The 19991-nt window shown below is 29.6% G+C and overlaps 1 protein-coding gene across 2 annotated transcripts in view; it reads left to right on the top strand.

Moving 5' to 3' along the window:
- The window catches only part of LOC132931019 (myb-like protein AA), a 162398-nt gene that overhangs the window by 87285 nt on the left and 55122 nt on the right, over positions 1-19991 (top strand). The window contains exons 3-4 of one of the 2 annotated variants that reach the window (XM_060997199.1): positions 1987-2048; positions 9878-9974. In XM_060997199.1, the coding sequence (XP_060853182.1) occupies positions 9889-9974 (86 nt within the window). In that variant the 5' untranslated portion in view covers positions 1987-2048; positions 9878-9888. Of the gene's footprint in view, positions 1-1986; positions 2049-9877; positions 9975-17448; positions 17971-19991 lie in introns of those variants that run through there. The other variant, XM_060997200.1, reaches the window with a different exon arrangement.

Below are 19991 nucleotides of genomic sequence, written 5' to 3'. Positions count from 1 at the left end.
AATGCTAAATATTATGTAAAATTGTCTAAAAATATTTTTATGATATTCTTATACTATGGGTGCAATGCTATAAAATATGTATTATGAATTATGAATATATAGTATATAGTGTATAGTGAGTAAATTTGATTACAATTTACAGTAGTTATCTAATTATTTTATATTCAAAATCAAATCTGAATGTTTTGAAATGACAGCGCGTAGCTATTATGAATGTATGATACCACAATTGTGACGAGGGAAAGTTTTGATATGTATAATACCAGTGTAAATCTGCTGGTGCAATCATCGAGAAAAGGGGCGGTGGCGGAAACCCTGTGGTGTCGGCCTGTTGCGTTGGCAGTATACTGGTGAGCATATTATAGTACCGCGGTAACCCTATTTTGTTGTCTGTTATATACAATATACATAGGTACATATATATGTATAAACACGTGAGGTATGAGGATTCTGTTTTTATAGTGGGGTGGTTAAAACAAAAGGGAGACAACAAGTGGGTCAAATCGTTTAGCCACCACCCTTCCTAACCTAACATCGCATAACCAATATGTATATTATTTAAGCGACCCTCGTTTTGTTGTTCAACCCAGTCTTGTCATTTCTCATCTCGATGGAGTGATTTTAACGCGATTTTCCTTCGTACAGTAATATGCTATACACATTACACATAATAATAACATAATGTGTTTCTTAATACTGCGTAGTAATATTAAAAGTATTATATTCGGACGTATAATTGTATACATCGATTAGTGATAACATTTCATTTATTAGTAGTTCTAGTTCTTGTTATGATAATAATGATTCCAATTTCCAAAATTATGTTATTTTCTTATTTTATCAGTACTGACAAACTATAACTAACGATGACTAACAATTAATACATAATATTTAATATTATATGGAAATATCTATTTTTTTTCTTTTATATTATATATTTACCCTATAAGTATAATCTGTTTTATAATTTACTAATCATAAAAAAAATCTATGACTATATTAGATTTGTTTCTTATTTACAAGTAACAACATATTGACTATAAAATAAAATTGACCAGGTACAAACCACGCTGATTTTTAAAGGTATCCCGTTATCCCGTGTACATGTCACATGACGTGATATAATGTTTTATTTTCTAAAGATCACAATAATGATATTATGTTTATGCAAAATTAGTAATTATTATTGTCCTTAATAAATCGAGTAATTTTTATTGAATTGAACTACTATAAAATAGGTAGTATTAGCCAATGTAGCTAGCAAATATAGACAAGTATATTAAATTATTTAAAAAAATTTACATATTATTCTCCATTTAGCCATCTTACTGATTAAACGACACCGCTTTTGTATTTTACTTGAATCCAGTTTAACAAGAATATATACATTATATATAAGCTATACATCTTAAATTTAAAACGTATTCTGCATTCGTCACCTATTGTGTGTCACGACGTGTTTAATTTTTTTTCACAACTCTATTTTCAACAATTTGTATCTACAATATGCATTAATATTTTAAACATCGACAAAGAAATAAAACAAATTTAACATACCGTATACATACTCATTACTCATACCTGAAAGATAACTATTGAGGTATAAGTTGCTATGTTCAAATAGTCTGAAACATATTGCATTATGCATCTTTTTATTTATTCGTTCCAGTCGACAATATTTTAATTAATCTTATATTATTCATCGAGAAATTCTTGAACCCTGCCAATTCTCCCTATTTATTCATACATAAATGTTTCCGACTTGTTCGTGATAAAATAATTATCTGTCACCTGGTGACATTTGTAAATAATTGTGACATTGGTAAAGCCTTAGGTACGTTTCCAATAAAATTATTCCAAACAGTAATTAAATATTCTGTTTCTACTTTCTATTATATTAACCACTGCTGGGAATGATAATAATATTCTGTATAAATACATTCACCATGGAATTTATTTTAATGTTTGACTTTTGGTGTTTTGCAGATCATTACCCAAGGACAATGATGCCGTCGCTGAACAACAGAATAACGGGACAAAAACATCATGTGAGTGTTTAAATAAATATTTACTGTATTCTGCTTATTATTGCATATCAAACGTAATGATCTAATAATTATCGTTTTTTTTCCGAATTAATTTGGTATATTATTATTGTGCTCGACGCGTAAAACAATACAACCGGTTTATTGTGAACCAAGACGATTGCCGTCCGACGGCGAATTGTATAGACTCTACTTAACACATAGCTGTTACACAACTGTATGTCGACACGGCATTCAAGGCGTTTTATTTTAATTTAATTCGGCCCACTACACTAATAATAAAACATTTAAATATTATAAACCTATACCTTCTATCAATGTACTACACATGTATACAATTTTCAAACAACCATAGCCAATTTATTTTCACAATTATTTTTGAACAATATTTATTTTTTTATTATGAAATATTGAACTACACATTTTGTGTTTAGATTATAAAATTTATACTTTACAAATTATATTATTAAAATATGTATATTAATTATAAATTTGTATTTTGTACAAACAATTTTCGCTTATTGTATATAAGTAAAAGAAAAAAAGTACTATTGTAGTTTTTAAGCAAATGTACGGTTATATATTATGTATAATAAATTATAATAATATATAGATAAGTAAACTTTTTAAAAACTGTTCTCATTATTTTTAACCCTAATTGAAAACGAAGAAAAAACTTGGTTTTTTTCTGTGTGACTTAGTTTATTTTTATATACCACCCCAATTGGTATCATGTAATTCTCGGTTTTGTAGAATTTGTCACTGGCAGACAAATTAACCCTCCACTAATCCATATACGTCATATATGTGCATGTATCTGAGGAATAATAACGACTGTCCATATAGACTAGAACATTATATAAACTATATATACATATGATTTTTCCCAGCCGTTGAAACAAACGGGGCAGGTTCACAAAACTATCATCGTCGTTGTTTCTCATTAATGAACCACGCAACTACGCTGGAGCGACAGTGTAGGCGGCGAAAGAACGTCTTCGCAAGAAGGGTAGGTAGAGGTGGGATGGACTTCCGGCCAGTTTTTGTATACTACTTAAAAATAAACCGTCGTGTACCTTTTTTTTTATTTTTATTAACATCTCTGCCACTTTTGTCCATATTATAATTTGTTTTTTAATTTGTCACATTTCGTTATTATCATTATCGTTATTTTTTTGTATCGTCGGACATATCATTTTTTTGTTTTTTCATAAAACCTAAAATATACAGTTCCTGGACCGAAGCCACAAAGCGGTGGCAAGACGGTTATTTTTCACCCACGGCTTAACGACGACGTCCGCTGGTGGTAGAGAAAAAAAAACAATCGCGGTCGCGAAATAAAGAGAGAGGAAGTAGTCCGCCATAGAGCTGTATAGTGAGCTGAACTATAGGAGAAAATAATAATGTAAAAATTAGAAATGAAAAAAACGCGTATTATTTTTGGCCGCTACAAAGGAAACGACTCATGATGCGTATGATACACCACTGCCACACAATCCCTTCGCCACCTCCCGCGCGGTCATCAACACTGTCCCGTCGCTGCACGTCGTGTTCTTCTCTCATTCAATCGAAGCGCGCTCACACTGTATACACACAAACGTACACATACGCACATTCACCCACACACACACTTACTGCACGTCTTCCGTCGTCCATTCATAAAAGCATATTATATATTATATAAATATTATATTATTATATGCGTGTAACGTATATTATATATATATATATATATATACACACGCACACGCGTTGTATCATCGCTGTCGCATTTCCGTTGACAAAACAAAAAAAAAATGGAAAAAAAATTCTTCACGCGTTATTATAATAATACGTTCATCCCCTCTCTTCGATTCTGCACAGCGTTCGAGCAGTATCGCTACACTCGTTTGCTGTGTATCATTAATGGTCCGTGAATACAAAGCGTTCCGCGCTCGCCCTCTTATTAATTAAGAACGCGCGCACAGTGTATTATAAAGTGAGGCGGTGTATTCGTTGTGCATAATATGAATATACCGACATTCTATTCGTTCTTCTTGTACAAGCGATGGCCCAGAAGAGGGAAACGGAAAGAAAACACCGCGCCAACAGCTCTCTATGTTATAGGTAGATTTTATAATTTACACATGAGTGTGTGTCTAGTGTCTATACATATACACATGTACTATCAAACCGTTTGATTTATTTCACCTATTTGTTTATTTATTTATATCTATATGTGTATTGTATATTTTATTCGCAAAACCGGATGTTATGGTTGTCTCTGCATACGGTATTCCGCGTGTACTTCTTACTATATACAGAGACGCGTCCCTAATAATATAAGTTGAAACATACTCATAATATATAGTTATATTACTAATATTATTATATTCATTTGTATTATATAATATGATATATGTATTAAATCTATGAAAGTTCGATTTCGTTTATTTATTCTTAAATAATTGATTACATTAAAAATAAATATATAGGTAGTTCTATTTAATTATATTTAAGTTTTTAGTTTCTGGCCAATGATAATTAAATTGGGGGTACCAACTATAATGTGTAACAGAGAGAATATTTATTGCTAAACAAGCATCTATGCTATAGGAACATATCAAATTTTCGAATTTGAATGGAGCGATGAATATATTAGTTTTACAATTACGTTTTTTATTATTTATTTTTTGTGTATGTATCAGTAGACATTTAAAAAAATGATTCAATCTTAAACTTTAAGAGTAGTATAGAAAATCAGATATAGTTGGTATTTTGGTGGTTCAAAACTAAAAATGTTCTAGTACTTATCATAATAATCGGAAAAAAATAAGAATTTTGAAATTTTATTCGTTTTTTGAATTAAATATGATACATATTTTGTTTATGAGTAAAAATTCTTGAACATTTAGTATAAGATTCCTTGCAAGTTTTTCTTATACAGTAATTATAAAATATCAGTCACACATTTTGGTCATATTTTTTCTTTTTATTTTTAATAAGCGTTCAAATTTTAAAAAAATTGTCGAAATCTCAAAAGTTTTCAGTTTATTTTGTAGTTAAAAATGCAATAAATTAAAATAATGTTGATTTAAAAATGTAATATTAGTATTTTTAGTTTTTACTGTATTACTTAATTTTATATAATTTAGAGTTAAGCAAGATAATTTTTTTGAGAGATAAATGTTCAACTTATGACGATATTGGACATCTACAATAATGCACATATTATGTAAAATAATAATTTTCGTTATTTTGTTGTAATTCAAAAAATACAAATTGTAAACATTTTTTTATTAACTAAATTATTATTTTCTATTTACAATAATTGTTTTAAATACTTGAAAAAATTTGGAATTATTTATATTGGCATTTAAAATATTCGAATTTTTCAAGTTCCTTAAAATTATTTTATAAATGTTGAGGAAAATTTTTATGATATTCCAAAAAGCTTAAAAATTAAATATAAAATCTCCCCAATAAATTTAAATTCAAGAGAAAAAATACTATATTTTAAAAATCGTTGTCCTTATAATACCAGATTTAAAGTAAAAATAAGAAAAAAAACCACTTGTTGTAAAAAGTTTATAATTTATCGATTATCTTTTGGTAAAACGTATGTGGTGGAATAAATAATCGACTTACTAAAATGTATATTTAATTATTAATTAACTAAAAAAAATAAACCAATCAATATTATTAAGTTCTAGTTTGGTAATTCATATTATATAGTTTATGGTTAAGAATAAAAATATAATAATAAGTTAGTAGTGCTGAGCCTCTGTTCTCTTCGTGATAAACAGATAATTGATCACCTTTAAATATTATTATGTTATATATAATATAATTTTAATATCAGTCATATTATTTAATTAAATAATAACCTCTGTAGTATGATTTTATATTATTAATATAAATTAAAAACACAACAAATAGTATATATATATGTGAATTATGTCTTAGCTCAGCGGTTCTTAACCTTTAGTAGAACACGGACACCCGATGAAAGATTTTTAGAAATCGCGGACCCCCTACCAATTTTTGTCGAATACCTTTTTTTTCATCTGATGTTAGGTATACTTTCCATTCAAACAAGTAAACGGCTATAGCCTATAAATAAATATAATATTATAATTTCTGTAAAAATTATATATATTAAGAACAATTAAGAATAGTTAATTATTTTTTAAAGTTTTAGTTGAATATGATATGACGTATAAGTAGTATACAGTTATATTAATATACCTTCATAATATTAAATTAAATTAAACATTTACTTAACTTTAAGAACACTTGTTATAAAAAACCATCCACAGATAACAGTTCTAAGTTTTATATAATAAATTCTTTGTTTTTTTTTTTTTTTTTTTTTAATATAAACCTACACTTTTTAGGTAGGTTATCACTTATAAGTAATCAATAATCATATACAATTTCTTCTATATTCACATCGTTTGATTTTTCCACTTCCACACATAGAGGTACTTCACAATAATAAATTAAAAGTCAAGTTCAGCCACGCGACTGCCTATATTATGTTTAATATTAATTCTTATATCTTATGACTTATGAGTAATTCTTAACTTGTAAATATTATAGGCACCTACGTCTATTATAGGTGGGTAGGTAATATGCTATTATTAATAAATAAATACCACATTCACATTGCACATAGTACACAAATACAATTTGTTGATAATATATAATATATAAACATTTTCGTAATTAGATTAAGCGCAAGTGATAAGTTTGAATTTGTTAAGGACTCTTTAGATGGCGTATGGGAGATCAGAAATAGCTCTAGTGACAAAAACCGATAAATGTGATGAATATATATTTATATACGTGTATATTATATATATATTGTTTATAAAAACATTATTATGTTGAAATCACAGCACAGAATGAATAGTTAGAAAAACAACGCAATTTGTTTACTGTACCCAAGCAAAAGTTTTTAATTACGTTATACTGAAAAAGACGGTATAGTGGCAGCGGCGGGTGAAATTGGGTCCTTTTTGCTTTTATCTTTATAACCCTCTGTACACTTCACCGCTTCTCGACTTGCTTCTCACTCTTACTGCGTTTCTTACTCTCATCACATTGTTTATGATCGGTTCGTTGAACAAGGTTTTGAAAATCTACTTAAGCCTTAAACTATCTTGAAAAATAGCGTTATGGATTTAATCGATAAAATGTATAAATATATTTTAAATTAAACATGACAAAATTATAATATGTCGCGATATAATCAACACTATTAACCTATTTCATTATCTGATTCTTTAGTTTCCATTATAACTTGCGATATTCTTAGTAGTTAATCTTTTAAATTAACATTCGAAACTCAATTAATATGTAAAACAAAAAGGAAGTAACTTATTAAAGCAACCCTAAGAAATTAAGTTAATCATGAATTCATTTATTTCCTATTATCTGAAAATATCACGAACGATTAATTAAGTAATGTAAAGCAAGATAAATATTATGATGATTCTAATTAAATTAAAAATCAGGAAATATAGCAAAATATAAATCTGTGGTGTTAAATCCGGTACTCAATAATTATTTTCATATCAAAACGTACGTAAATATTATATTTAGATGTCTATAAATAATAAATTATAAAAGAAACTGACAGGATTTACAAAAAATATTTATAACTTCTATCTTTTATATTACTACTTCAGGTAATCAATGTAACGTATATTTTAATATACCTACATGTACTATGTATAATATATTAATATAACACATGTATATAGGTCCATCATAATATTTTGATTGTTTAATAATATCGTCGTCAATAATGTATATGAGTTTGACGTTATAACATCATTATACTGAGGGTTCGGTAAATAAGTGAATAAAGTATACATAATATTATATACTTTTTATACATGTTTTATATTACATTCGTTAACATTATAATATCTCTGAAAATCGAATAGACGGAAGAGCAAACAACAAGGGGATAACACAATAATTAAAAAATAAAAAGTTACAAAAAACAAAATAAATATAAAACACACAGCGGGGACAACCATACATGAAATTCACTTTGTGCTCATTCGCTGTTTTGGATTAATTATTACATTTTTAATGAGTCTTCCCTCTCACTAAGTGCTCATCCACGCAACAACGCAATGGTAGACGATTTAATATGAATTATTTGCATTTGTATTACACATATTATATTATTCAGAATAGTATTGTATACATCTAAAAAAGAAAACATTATGTTTTTGTACATAATACATTTTGTATATCATATAATATTTTACAACTCCACGTAATTCAAAATCACTATGTTTTATAATATAACATATTATATTCACGACGACAGTAATAATAATAATAATAATAATATAATGAATGTCCTTCAATCAAAAACGACGTATTTCCATGTACTCCTTCGAGATCTTAATAAAAATAATAGTAGTAATGGAAAATAAAAAACTATAAGTCCCTGCAAAAGGGCGGTGGACATACATACACGTGGGTGCACACGTGGCGTGGTGCTACTTCCGTGGTTACTGAAACTGCTACTCCAACGTGGGGTTCACGTGCCGTTCTTTTATTTTTTTTTTTTACTACCACTCCAGCCACTTAAAAAAACACAGTCAATAACATGGTATTGTGTGCTCGATTGTCGGTTGAAAAGAGGACGAGGAGTGTATACATACATTTATTGGAATAGGAAAGGGACAATTAAATAAAATGCGAATAAAACAACCGAGTGGTGTGGGAACATAAAAATCACCTATCCGAATGATTTCCAATGAAAGCTTATGTATAAATACACATATACATATATATATATATATATATATATATATATATATAATATATTCCAACACTACTAATTGGGAACTGAAGATTGCGTGCTGCGATGTATTAAAATTAGTAATTTCGTGCTCGTTATTAAGGAAAGAATAAGGCGTACCTACTCGAAGAAAAATAGATTATTATTATGTGAAAACGGGGAAGCGTACACGCGTATAGAGTCGTCGTTATTGTTTTCGACCGCCTTACCACCGTCGAAAGACGAGCGCGACACTAATTGCCGTAATGAACTTCTGTTTAAAAGTCTTATAATGTTACGGTTTTCGACGCCCACGCGACCATTCACTGCCGTCCAAGAATTCCTGTTCGTTATTACTTATATTTGTTCGTTTCTGAAAAATCACAATCGGTTTTCACCCCGCATTTCATGTTAAATCCATCGCCTTCGTCGACCGTGTTCAAATCTGGCAACATTTCCGAAAATCCAATATATACTGTCTATTACAAAATATGTGCATTCCTTTTCGGATTGGATTATACTTCTAGAAATACCCACTTGACCTTCTTTCGTATTATAGTAAAAGTATGTATGAAATCATTGTTTTAAATGTATAATTTATTTTAGTATTTATTGTTTTTTAGCTGTAGAGTGTATTTTTTATTATAATATTATAGTAACATAAAAACACGGAAATATTATTAATATTTTCCACTGCTGTATGCTCCGTTGTCATCTTAAAAACCTTGGATTTGTTGTTCTTTCAACTATTCGATTATCCTGTATTGGCCAAACACACGAATTGTTATTATTTTAATGAGTTTACCTGAACCAGCTAATAGCTATGACGAAAAAATAGTCGTTTGTATTATAACAGTGTAAACAGTGTTTAGTTGTTTCGAAATAATTTATAATATACTTGAATGGGATATTGTTTTAAAATATTATTGTATAGTGTTGTGAAGGACACTACTAATTAAATTGATAATCATAAAAAATTAGTATACCTATATACTACACCTACCTATATTGTTTGTATTTCATGTTCTTCATTTTTTTTATTTAGGTTTAACAGAAATGTTTTCAAACACCAATGATCATAAACAAAATTTGACACAAGATTATCTTATTAACTATTTGCGTTCAAGACTTTTACTTTCAAGGTAATTATTTTCAAATATTTTGCATGTTCCAATAATTATAACTTATTGTATTACTTTATAATAACAATCGATATTAATATTATCATACAACTAGTATATTTTATAGCGATGAATATATGTGTATATCAAAGTGCATGTATGTAGTATGTAAGTGTAGTATTATGTGAATTTTATAATTTTATAAAAACTACAGTTTATTATAAATAATAATTCATATAAGAAAAATGTGGGTATGTATTTTACAGAAATCAAAATGTAATAACAATAGTCTATATAGTAATAGTTACAATCATCTCATTGTAGTCTATTATCTCATATACTAAAGTGAATTAATTAAAATATACTGGTAAACAACAAATTTAAAAACAATATAAACTATAAAACTATATATAAACTATATAACTATAACTATATAAACTATAAAACATTTGACAAATCCCGAATTGCATTACTATTTATAATTTATGTATTTCAAATTAAAGTTCCTTTTAAAAATAATTAGAGAATTACCATTTTCAAAATGTATTTACTATATTCTAAAATAATATAATAACATAAGTATGATAGGTATACCTACATATACCTAAGTTGATATTAAAATTCAAAAAACTAATTTTATCAACAAACCAATATGATACGTATGATAATAAATTATGTTGTATTCTTGAAAGTGTTATGTAATTTTAAGACTTTAAAGGTATACTTTTAATAGTCGTAATTTATATAAAAGCAATGTTTTAAATTTATAAATCAAAAATAGAAACACCATATAATTACACGTAATATGTATATTGTTTCATACTTAATTATTAATGTAAAGAAATGGATATTATATATATATAATTTGTGCGTGTGTCTTTCTACATATAGAAGGAGAAAGACACACAAAAGGGTGTATGTATATTCCAGGGATAATCGACAATATTTCCTGTTCCCCAGCTACCTGTCCAATATTTTGGTGGGGATGTAGGGTTTAGTTGGGGGGATGCAAAGGAAAGGTTATCGGGTATTATATACCGTTGTCGTGCGGTTTATCGCGCGTTCGCGCTTCGTTCGCTCGTTCGTGTATTGTATGTGTATATAATCTATATAGTACTTACACGACGACGCCCTGGGCGTTTTGTGTGTAGCACACCTCTCTTCATCACCCGTTACCCCTTAACATCTCTCTACCACCCCGGCATTCGATATCCCGTTTGCTAACTGGCAAGGAGAGGATAAGAAAGGACATAGGTGGGCGTGTTTCCCATTGCGCGGGTCCACAATTGTAACCCACCGACTTCACCACCACCCCTCGCATCACTCTACTTACTTCAACTTTGGCCGTATACTCGAACTTACAAAGGGGGGCACGTGATTTCAAAAGACCCCCTCGTCCGCTTTTAGAATACGATCGATAAAGCAAGTTGTCGTTGTCGTCGTCGTCCTTTTATTTTCGACACCGTTTCATTCTCTCTTGCAGTCCTTCGTCCGTAACGACCAGGACGATCGGTTAGTTTGGGTATTGCTTTTTAGATTTGTTTTAGTCTCCACCACTGTTGTTACTGTTTGTGTCTTATTCCTTATATTCTCTTTGACATATATATATACTTCACACACGCACGCGTGCACACACACATACACACACACACACACACACACACACACACACACACATATATATATATTTATATTTATATATGTGCACGTGGAAAAGAGCTTTGGTAAGGAAGGAAGTTAAGGAAAATATAAGGAGTGTATACTGTATTATATGCGGGTGGGTGGTGACGAGGGATATAGAGAGAGGCACAGGTCGAATGGTTGTCTGTTTCAGAGGGGGTTGGTGGAGGAGGTTATCAATAACGCCCCGTCCCGAGGGTACGGCCAGCAAAGCGATCGTTATTTCCCCAAAGGCCACATCTTATATACGTTCATATATATAGTCTAAAACCCTTTCTTGACCTACCAGCCCAGGTCGATATGCACGACCAGGCGCTCAATGTTCGTATACTTTTTACCTAAATTATACATTATACTAGGATTTTTGCATAAAAATAACTGTTACTATAAACTCTATATAAAATTACAAATTGCAGTTTATAATGTTTGTATATTTAATATATTAATATACTTTCGAAATTTTATGATATCTATAATTTATTTCGTATTTAATAATAATATTATTATTATAAATTAATTATACTAAAACGACAAATCCAGTTTTTCTCGCGTTAATTTTTTTTCATTTATCGCTTTTGATATTTCGGGATGTGGATATTTTAGGTTTCGCATATATAGTCTGTAAAGCACGCAAAACAAACAAACGTCACGGGCCAACCAATTCAGTATGGCAGCTGTACAAAGTAATAACAAGGACCGCCGTTTATATATTGTGAAAGCGACTCATTTAATCATATTTCATAAATAATAATAATAATAGTAATAATAATAACCACATAGCAGTGGAGAGTTATGAAGAAGAACACTGCGCGGGGGAGAGAAAAAATTATAATAATAAATTTGAGCCGCAGTGGACTAGTTTTCTGCCAAACCATTGCCGTCGTCGGTTTCGCCGCCAAAACCTGGGAAAAATTTATTTATTTTTCCCCAGTTCAATTCTTTTAACTTGTTTATTTTTAATTGGTGCTCGAGTCTTACAACTACTTTTACTGTCTTCTTTTAATTCTATTTTAGATAGATAAATGAAACAAATAAATTACTGATTAAATCGAATACGGCTATCGTTGTATATATAGCTTAAAATTTGTTAAAGTTACAAAAACCAGAACTTAGAGTTGACCCACGATGAGCTTACATTAAGATAATGTTTATATAATTTATACAATTGGAGATCTAATCATTGATAAGATTTAAAGATAAAATTAAATAATGGTCAATTTATTATACTTATTACTTAATATCTAATACTGTTTATAATAATATTTAATAAAGAAACGATGAAACAAAATAAAATGTATAAAACAAAGGTAAATATAAAAATAATGTCCGTTAATTAGAAACTCTTTTACATGTTCTTCACTGGAATACATAATTATGAATAGTCTTAAGAAAATATACTTAAACATCACAATTCAAGACTTTTCATATAGTAATTATAATTGATTATCCGTTTATAATTTAAATTTAAGTATCCATAATTTAGCTGGAATATTTTTTAACCTAGGTTTAAGTAGAAAATATTTATTCAAATTTGGTACTATGTCAGTTCTCTTATAATGAGGCAATAATAAGGTACAGGCTACCCATTATAATATAAGGGAAGAAAAAAACAATTTTATTTTGGTATTTCTTTACATTTGACCACTTATTTAGGTTTATTATAGTTTTAAATTAATTATTTAATCCGAATAAAAACTATAAAGTATTAATATGATAACACAAATACTGTAACTGTTTCTGAAGTCGTTAGCGCTGCGCTCACTACCGTAACAGAAAAAAATATTTCGCTTCAGTTGATCAGTATAAATACAAATTATGTGCAGCCGAAAAATATATTAGAAAATGTGACAGAAAAAATATTGTCATAAGTATAAGCGTCAATTTACTAATCAGTTAAGAATATACTTAAATGATAAAAATTCACCAAAGCAAAATCAGTACGATGCCCAAATTTGAACAAATATTATTCTAATCACATACAAATGTATGATATTGTGGTAATGAACATTTTAGATATTATGATTATATGTGTTGTAGACTGCAAAATTAATATGCTTGAGAACATCTTTGATCACATGTGATGAAAATAATCACGATAAGTGTATTAATTCATAATGAAAATGATAAAAGTAAAAAGTGAACACATTACTATTGTTATGAATCTACAAACACCTTAAAAGCATATTATATATAGGCTATAGTGAAGGTTCAGTAAAGTACGTTTTTATTTTCCTAACTGGACCTTTTTTCTGAATTGGACACAAGGCTTTGACTTATGAGTTTATATACCTTCTTCTGATCTTTTAATACTATATCACAATAATATATATATATATATCATCTTAATCTATATATTATATCAAGCTTATACAATATATTATATTATTATTATTGAATTGGAATATACATTACATAATATTATATAGATTGGTTATGCGTGCACTAAAATGTAGACGACTATTGTTAAATATAACTCGTTATATAAAAAAAATTAAATTAAATTAACAATTTGTTAACAGGTTAACATGTTTTATAATTGTTATGCTAGCAGGTATCTATATAATAAACATAAACAATATTTTCAAAATAAAGAAAAATTACAATATAAGTTTAGAAGGCAACCAATATATTCATTTTATTCAACATTTTAAACATTTGAGAGGTACAATTATTTTATTTTTCCATTATGCGTATTAATTCGAGTTCTTATTTTCTTCTTTAAATAAAGAGCAAATATATAGGTTCATATATTAATTATTATAAAACAATAAATAAATAAATAATGAAGGATAAACATTTAGGTAGAATATAGTACCTATGTGCTACGTGAATGGTATAAATATATCTGTATTCGTACAATTTTAGTTATATATTCAATTAATTATATTGTATATACATGATATTATTCGGCCTGTTAAAGATGGGGAATCCACCAGTGATACTTCATTCTAATAAATAATTCATACAATTTCTTCCTTCAAGTATATATATAGGTATGTGCGGGATACACGTGCGAGATAAACATCACATGATGTTAATATAGTATAATAATATATAACGATATGTCATGTGTGCGGAATGCGTCGACAAATTTGCTAGCCAACAAATGTATTACCTATATAATATATAATATATTATTAAATCTTTTGCCTAACATATTTTTCTTATCTGTGGGCGCTTTTTTTCTGGAATATTTTTTTTTTATCGTGATGACAATTATGTAATGTATTCTATAATGAACATCTTGTCTTTTGTTTATGAACTCAATGACGCTAATCTTAAACAGAGATATTTTGAGGAACAAACACATTTTTTTCTAACCAATTACATGATGATGATGTCAATAACAAATTTTTTTTTATAAAACAACTTACTTCATATTTAGTGATTAATCATTATGTTAATATTACAGCGTAGGTATAAATACCCGATACCACATCCACCGTATATAGATGTACTTAAATATTATTCGATTAATTGTAACGTAACGGAATTATCAATTATATCATCTTTTAGTATTAATTTAAATAATTTTAATGATAATTATATTATATATTCCATTTTATTTATTACACATTAGTTTACAAAATAAAAACTATCTTTGGGTTTTGGTATTATTAATTGATTGAAAAATGATGTAGTGATACAAATTAATATGTATATAATTATAAAAAGTTATGAAACTAAAATATTATATATTATGTTCACGCGCTTTAATAAAATATAATAGTTATCTTAAGACCGTTAACGGATGTGAATGACAGTGTTCGTTAAATGAACGACAGGCAACAAGGATTTGATTTAACACATGTATAGATGTTTGGTAGAAAGTACATTAATGAGTATTATATAAAAGGTACAAAAACAGTTGATGATTGCAGATCGTGGATCAACAACAACAGTAATATGTTTGTAAATAGGTGCGCGTTAAATGCAAATTGTAAACGTCTAAGACGATTGCCAGTATACGTGTATATATTATAGTGACATGCGTAGATGTAAACGATAAAAATTGAGTTTGCGGTAGAAAGTATATATATGCGTAGGTATAGGAGTGGTCTCACACGCACATGCACACTCTTAAATACACGTATCAGTGTCTAATATTTAGTGGATAAAAACAAAATGTAATAATAGCAGTCAGCAGACGTTTAAAAAAAAGTTTGTGTATACCGATTATCGAGCCTGTTTCATATACAAGTGTTCAAAAAGTAAAAAATAAACGAAAAGTAATCAGGTAACGTAACAATAATTCTACCTATAATATCCAAAGACTTTCAGAGTAAATATACTCATAACTATTTAAGAAAAATAAAGTGTTGAAAAAACAAATTTACACCCTCGTACTTGTAAGTTTTTAAGGTAATAAAGTGTAATACCTTAATAATTACATAATTTTTATTTTGGTCAATTATAGTATCATGTAATCATGTAGGTATTCACTTGTAAAATAATATAATAATTTGAAAATTGAAAATCTTATTCATTTTAATGGCGTAAAAATGTATATATTATACAGGTGCAAAGTTTTATGACACATTCCGATAATAAAATTTAATTCATTTACAATATACATTTGTAACTTTTATATAGATGCAAGTATAATTTGTTAATCGTGTTTTTTTATTAAAAAGTCGATAATTTAATCAATAACTTATAAACGTCATAAGTAACAAATAGTATCAATAAACAAAAAAAAAAAAAAAACATACAATAAAGTTGTTTAAAATAACATGTTGATTTTTGGTTGGGCGAGGGTGCTTAAGTGACTGACCTTTAAAATAATAGGTTAGAAAAAAATGAACCTTATATTGGAACGACTTGTCTTACACTATTCGGAACTATTACCGACGTTAGTCCTAGAGGACGTTATATTACCGGCATGAGTAGTCTCTGTCTTATACTAACAAACATCATACCAAATTTACGTTCAGCAAAATATATTTTATGTGTTGTTAGCCTCAATAATTTAACTATTATCAAACTTAAAGGTGAGAATATTATCTAGGACATGTCATATGCGTTTATCGATATTATCATTTTAAAGTAAGTTGAGTTATAGCCATGTAAATTATTACAACTTTAAAATGTTCATAACTCATTTTAAAATGATATAACATCAATAAAAGCATGTGGGTATAACGACTATAACGTCCTCTTAAGACTTGTATGTGCAAAATAATATTATGTGTACAGTGGACGTGACGGTATAATAATATATTATATAGTCGGAGCTAGCTGTGGCGACGGCAGCAGTAATAGTAGTAGTATTAGGAGTAGTAGTAATAATAATAATAGTAGTAGAAGTAGTATTAGTGGTAGTAATAGTAGTAGTAGTAGTAGTAGTAGTAGTAGTAGCAGCAGTAGTAGTGGTAGTAGTAGGAGGCCGGGCCGGACCGTCGTTGCCGTCGCCGCCGACGACGACGGCGACGTCGGCGGCCCGTAACAATGGCCGGGGCGCATGCCTGCGAACCGTCTCGGCGGCGGTTCTTTGTTTTCCAACCTTTTGATTCGCCCGAGACAAAAGGTGTGGGCCACCCCACCGCGCCGCGCGCGACACACCGCGCCTTCCGCGCGGCGGGGGCGTGCGGCGTACGTACGGAAAATCGCCACCACCGGCCACGGCGGCGCCCGAAACGTCCGACACACACACACACACACACACAGACACACATACACAAGCGCGCGCGCGCGCCCGGCACCACTAAACCCCATCGTTGTCGTCGGCGGCGGCGGCGGCAACAGCAGCACCCGCAACCGGCCGAACGTCCACCCGCCCGCCGCCAACCGCCCTCCGACGGCCGCGGCGACTACAACAACGATGACGACGACGACGCCGCCGCCGCCGCCGCGAGAAGGCGAACTGTTCAGTCAGTCAGTCAGTCGGTGTACGTCGCGTGTTTACGGTGTGCTCAAACGTATTACGCGTGCCAGTACGTCCCGCGCGATCGCTCGCTCGCCGGCTCATCCGAAATTTTACATACCTCTCTCTCTCATTCCTTTGTAATTCCCACTCTCGTAATTCGTCGACCGGTCCAGTTTAATCATTCTCTCTCTTTCCCTCCCTCACTCTCTCTATAATCTATCCGTCGAGCTCCACGCGCGTCCGTAGACCGCGAGCCGCCCACGCGCCAGCGACACTTTTTACGTCCTCCCTAAACCCGTGGATTTTCGCTGAACAATTTTTTTCCCATTTCACACGATTTTTGTCGTCGCCCGTTATAATGACCGCTCGCTGTCGATGAACTGTTATTAATTTTACTTTTGAGAATTTATTTTCATCTTCCAATGGCTCTGCCGGTCGGTGTTGTCTATTCCATTCACAATAGTTATTCCGGTAAGTGGTCATCTCATTCAAATACGCTTCATATATCTGGTATAATTTCAGCAATTTATAATAATATATAGACCCTGAGATGGTGGTAACCAGGGTGAGCATTTTTTACATCAACCAATATTTTGGATGACATCTAAATGATATAGTTTGGTCGAAGACCGTGATTATGACTCGTTGTCACAAATGAATTATTTTAAAGTTTAAATTTCTGGTCTTCGGGGTCACATTATATTCTTTATAAATATATTGTATTTTATCATGTGTTAACTACTTTTTTTCCTTTGTTTATTTTGTGTTTAGATTCTCGTTAAATACTTGGTTGAATTTGAACAGATTTTTTTGTCATTAGAAAGATAATTGCAACACAGTTGTATTAATTTCATTTTAGACTTTTGTCATTAATCGAACCTAATGCTGTACACTTGTGGAATTACATACAATATAAAATTTCGTTATTTCAACGAATAATTGGAAATAATATTCTTGGAAATGCATGCTTCTTTAAATTACTAAAATAATTTTAATTGACAAAATAGTTATTCATATACCTAAACATCCGTGAAAAAATATAACAATTAGATTATATGTAATATGTAGTTTAATTTTATTATACTATATTACTTTTCAGTATATTGAAAAATAGATCCAACAGTTATTCAATTTGTCAATAATAAATATTTTGTTCAGGTTCACATAACCATTAACAATAATACTAAGGTCGCTTCTTATTCGGAAAATTTTTATCACAACTATTATAATATTTTATATTCGTTAATTTTTATCGTTTCCGTTAACACACTTTGGTAGTCCAACCAGTTGTATTAATAATTATTTGTATTTTAACAATATATAATATATACATATACCTAATAATAAAAACATAAACAAATAACAACAACATCATATGACAATATAATATAATCATATTATTTAATATATTGTTTATGTTACAATATTTTGTTCCTATATATATTATAATCCGTTTTAACTGGTCATTCATTAACTTACTCTTGTCGCTTTGATGTTGTTTAGTTATATAAATATATGTTTTAATTTTTTATTAGAAATATTAATAATTATCATAATATTCCGTTCATTGCACACCGTGGTGGCAATGGACCCTCACGGTGTCTAAATGACGTTTACAAAGGTGTTGCGATTTTTACACTACATCGGTTCTTTGATGTTTTCCTGTCGCTAGTGTCTTGGCGTTGCGGTCACCAAAAATTGAGAGGTGTGTTTATATTCATTTTCACGTGCCTTATTCGAAAAAAATATATTAAACAATTCTAATATAATAAATAACTTGTGTTGCTTCTAGCAGTGGGAATTGTAAGAAAAAAAATATCGCATTGTTTGACAAAAAACTATGAATTAAACATAGTTTTTTTTTTGCTTTATGATAAAATTTTATGAACTGAGTTTATTATAGTCTGAAACTGACCGAAACCGTTTAGCAGGTCCGCACATGAAAAGATTGACGACGTTAACGAATTTCCGGTGTTCTCGTCTTTTGGTAAATGTGCCGACAAGTAATAAAAAAAAAAAAAAAAATAGGAAAAATATACAAATTCGCGTGCCCAGTTTCAAACGATTTTTTCGACGCGTCGTTTAATCTCATTAACATGATACGTCCATATCACCGGTACCTTGGTAAAAAAAAAAAATTAAAATTGTGTTTATAATATAAAATAAATAAAATTCAAGTGCCATTTATAAAACAATGTTATACAAAAATTATGAATAAAAAGTATGTACCTAAACATATTATACAGTTCTTTCGAGACTGTTAAAATGGTTTTTTTTTATGATTATGTTGTTAATATTGCATGTGTATTCTCTATTAATTTTCTTAATAGCATAGTAAAAATTGTGGCAAATCTTTTATTTAAATCCATTCATCAGCTCGATGCAATTTGTTACTTGTATATGCCATGTCGTCATTTAAATATAACGATGTTCAGTGATACTCAAGCTAATTATACTGTTTTGGTAGAGTCTGACAATATTCTATTTTTTTT

The sequence above is a fragment of the Rhopalosiphum padi genome, chromosome 4 (genome assembly GCF_020882245.1).
Source record: "Rhopalosiphum padi isolate XX-2018 chromosome 4, ASM2088224v1, whole genome shotgun sequence".
In the NCBI taxonomy this organism is placed as follows: Eukaryota; Metazoa; Arthropoda; class Insecta; order Hemiptera; family Aphididae; genus Rhopalosiphum; species Rhopalosiphum padi.
The sequence above is the reverse complement of the archived record's forward strand: the minus strand, read 5'-3'. Positions and strand labels throughout refer to the sequence as shown.